Below are 4,362 nucleotides of genomic sequence, written 5' to 3'. Positions count from 1 at the left end.
ATATATACATATATATTATATATATATATATATATATATATATATATATATATATATTAATGATTCAAGATTCAAGATTCAAGATTAAAATTAAACTATGTTGATAGAAACGGACAGCAAAGTAGCAAAAATTAATGTTTTCTTAAGAATAAAACGTGGTGTGTTTCTTTTTATATTTTAATACTTAAAACATGCTTTAAACAGTATTATAAAAAAATATGTTTAAAACATGTTAAAAATATCGATTAAACATTTAATACATATTTAAAACATGTTGTTTATCAACTCTGGAATTAGTGGCATAATCAACATAAATGTTATTCTGCTTTTCTTTATATTCAATAAATAACAAAGCACAATTGAGTCATCAACGACTTGTGTCATCAAATATGTACAATGCAAGCAATAAAAGCATCCATGTAATATCAGTGTATGCTTAAATATATACTTATATATACTATTGTATAATACTTTTTATACATAAAAATTTCGACATACTAATTTATTGTTAGTATATACTAGCTGTTAGAATTAATTTTTTTATGGATCGATATTTACATGAATCGGTTTTTACTATATAAAATTAGAAAATCTAAGTAGTATATAATCGATATTTTTATATATAATTTTAAATCCATCTGCGAGTACTAAAATTAATTTGATCTAGTGGCTTCCGATAGCTAATATAAATCGCTGGAATCTTTCTCGAAATTGTCGAAAAAATTCGGTATTTCGGAAGATTTATTTGAGACGTTTCGATGAGAAAGTGGAACTGAGATACATGCACGCATTGCGTAGAATATTAACGAGCGGCGTAACGTCTCTCTCGAAATAAAAGATCTTCTCCCGAATATATATATATTGCTCAACCAAGTGTCGTGAAAGTCGTTGCTACACATTCTTACGATCTCCCTTCCTTTCCCCTCTACCCTTTCTCCCGCGCTGAGTTGCGTTTATTTTTTGGAAGAATACACGCACCTACACGCGTGCATATATTAGGGGCCAGCTACGCGTGCACGATACTTCTACGGAATCGCCGGCGTTCTATTATTAGACGGCCAGCGCTCGCCGTTACATCCTGACGAGATGAATGGAGAATGCTTTCTGAACATTAGGACGTCGTCTCTTAATCCATAAACGAAAATTATCTTGAAAGATATAATTTAATAATAGGCCGAAAAATCGATCGTATACGATTATAAGTAAAAAAATATAATTACATATCGTAAGTGAAAAACAACGTGAAAAGCAAACAAAAGTGCTTTCAACTTTTTTTTACTCGGTCTTCATCAGCCGCTATTACCAAAGAATTATATATATATATATATACATCTTACACACATAATAAATTTAACTACTAACTAAATAATCATAATGATAAAAAATATCCGTAAATGTATGCAGAAGATTAATGAAAAAGGGAATGTTTGAAGAATTTAATTAATAATTAATAATGCTCGAATTATTTGACATACAGTCTGCAATAATAATTAATTCATGTAATAATTTATATAATATAATAAATATTGTATAAGTTTATATAATATTCTATGCACAATATTATAGAGGAAAGAAATCATTCAATTTGTTGGTCATATATATTTGTTTTATATTTCGCATCGTATAAACAACGTACATATACAAGATCGCTATAAGAAAATGCCGATGCGAGTATAGTCTAATACACAGTTTACTTTATTCCATACATTTTCTCTTCTGTTATCTAGTAGTTCTCAGTTATCCGATCATAGATTACACCTCCCTCATTTGAAGTATTTAAACTTAAATTATCTTTCTTATGAAATAATAATCGTCATTTCTCTTACAATATTTAGGAGAATGCGCTCTTATTGCGCGATGACTTTAATTATTACTACTAAAGTCCACTTTATTACTAGCAATTTATACAAAGTGATGTAATAATATATTGGGCCGTACAAAATATTGGCAAATAATAGATATTCTTTCCGTAAAGACTTTGCCATTATTTAAATCTCATACGCAGAATTCGATAATTTCTTAGATATCTATTTTCTTAGAAGTGTGTAATATTTCCATATATAAATATGGAAAAACATTTCACAAATAGAAATAAAATATAAATACGAATGATGTACGATCGATGATAGTTAGTCTCAGTTAAAACAGTAACGATTTCTTGTGGCACACACAGGTACATATACATATTATATTAACTTAGAATAATAAAAAATAAATTATCACAAATGTATTGTAAAAAAATTCGAATATAAATCTATAAATGAATCACGATTTGTCAACGAAAGCATTAACAATTAAATTAAACATAAACTAATAATGTTTTCTAAACTTAGGTTAGGATACCTGTATCAAACTATAAAAAATCGTAGTAATGTGACAATTGATTAAATCGAGATTTTCTATATATAATAAGCTCGGAAGTTATGCCATCGATATTTATCAAATCTTTTATTCGTACAGCATATTAAAGAATATGTGTGAGCTTATATATTTTACAAATGTTCCTCTGAATCTTATTATCCTCTTTGTAACATTAGTACCAATTTTAAGTGTCATAATGTAAATTTAAATGTAAAATACATTACGATTTATATTTTTATACTGCACATACATGTAAGCAAGTACGTACTGTCGAAATTAATGTAGCTTTGAATACAAATTGTTATTGTACAAATTAGCAGAACAATGTAAGAAGAAATATTAACTATGTAGAATTAAACAAAAGAAAATATATGATATGTGATGTGCGTAAAGCGGAAAAAACCTGTGCAAAGAATCTCTGCTTTATACATTGCTTAATCTCATATGAATGATGATGGAATCACATACATAAGTAACTCCATAATATTTTACAATTCTTGAGCAGCTACATAGAAAAAGAGACAATAGTTATAGGAAAATGAGATTTTACAAAGAATATGGTAAATCCACGTTTTTTTCTTCGATATTTCTTTATGATCTATATTGCACAAGATATTCTTTGTCAAAATTTTATAATGTATATAATTATGCATAACTTTTATATAGTTATTTTTTCTATTTTGTGCAAATTTATTTTTGCTTCTGAAATTATATCTTTTAAGAGAAAAGATGGGAATATAATAAATTTTACAACTGCCTGCTATTATTAGATCATCGATTAAATCAATTATTGTATGTCCAATTCAAATCATATGTAGCTGAAATATTGATCAATCTGATAGATTTTAATATATTACTCCCATTACACTGCACAAAATTAAATAAATTCAAAATTTAACAACTAAATTGCAATTTATTTGTACAATCAATTAAATCAATTAAATCTTAAATCACTGCATCTTTCAAAAATATTACGACATTTGCAAAATCAATATTTCTATATAAACACATTAATTCTATTGAATCTCTGCCTTTCATAAAAGGAAGTATTTATTCATTAATACCACTATTTTGTTCGCTATACAACTACTTAGAATTCTATATGTACCAGATAAAGTTATCAAAGAGCAAATAATACAATAATGAAGCAGTCTTAAATAAATTGGCGCGATGTATATCTATAACATCATTAATGGATGAGATTTTATCAAATAATACTTAATATTTGCTGTGAATGCCGATGATCATTGTCAGAGGTCTTTGTAATACTAATTTCGATCAATTCGACGTTCGAGTTAAGGTGCATTGTAGTGTCTCCTACGCCCAGTATGGGCGGATATACTTGACGCGAGACACTACCGTGTCTCTTAATAAGATCCAACTTTCTTTAACAAGATGAAATTTTCCTTCTTTTATGTGTAACCTTGCTATTGGTTGAATCATCCTTTATTTCTTTATGTTGCTCCTGAGCGCCAGATTCTATAATATGCAAATATATCATCAAATGTATATATCGAAATTAAGGAGTATACATATGGTAGTTCATCACTATTGCATCAATTTATAATAACAAATTTTTCAAATGTTTATAAAACAGATTTATAAAAATAATTATTTTCTGCAACAGAAAATGCCAGCAATATTTTTCAAACTTAGTTTAATTTTTAATTTATATGAGTAATAAAGTGAGATTCTTTGCAATTGATCATTCTGCAATCAGTGTAAAAGACAACTAATTGATCAATAATAATTCGCTAAAGTTGACAATATTTAATAAATAATTTAGTTCGTAATACATTAATACTTAAATATGACACTATGATTAAAAGTGCAGTAGTGATAGATCTATATGTAGATGCTTACGTGTGTGTGTGTGTGTGTGTGTGTGTGTGTGTGTGTGTGTGTGTGTGTGTGTGTGTGTGTGTGTGTGTGTGTGTGTGTGTGTGTGTGTGTGTGTGTGTGTGTGTGTGTGTGTGTGTGTGTGTGTGTGTGTGTGTGTGT

At 27.8% G+C, this 4,362-nt stretch overlaps 1 protein-coding gene across 1 annotated transcript in view; it reads right to left on the bottom strand.

Moving 5' to 3' along the window:
- Positions 1-3,748: 3,748 nt before the first annotated feature.
- LOC105626606 (serine/threonine-protein kinase VRK1-like) overlaps positions 3,749-4,362 on the bottom strand; it is an 8,459-nt gene continuing 7,845 nt past the window's right edge. Inside the window, 1 exon segment of the mRNA XM_012207900.1 lies at positions 3,749-3,842. Coding sequence (XP_012063290.1) covers positions 3,749-3,842 — 94 coding nt within the window.

Source organism: Atta cephalotes, assembly GCF_000143395.1.
Source record: "Atta cephalotes unplaced genomic scaffold scaffold00005, whole genome shotgun sequence".
Classification (NCBI taxonomy): Eukaryota; Metazoa; Arthropoda; class Insecta; order Hymenoptera; family Formicidae; genus Atta; species Atta cephalotes.
The sequence above is the reverse complement of the archived record's forward strand: the minus strand, read 5'-3'. Positions and strand labels throughout refer to the sequence as shown.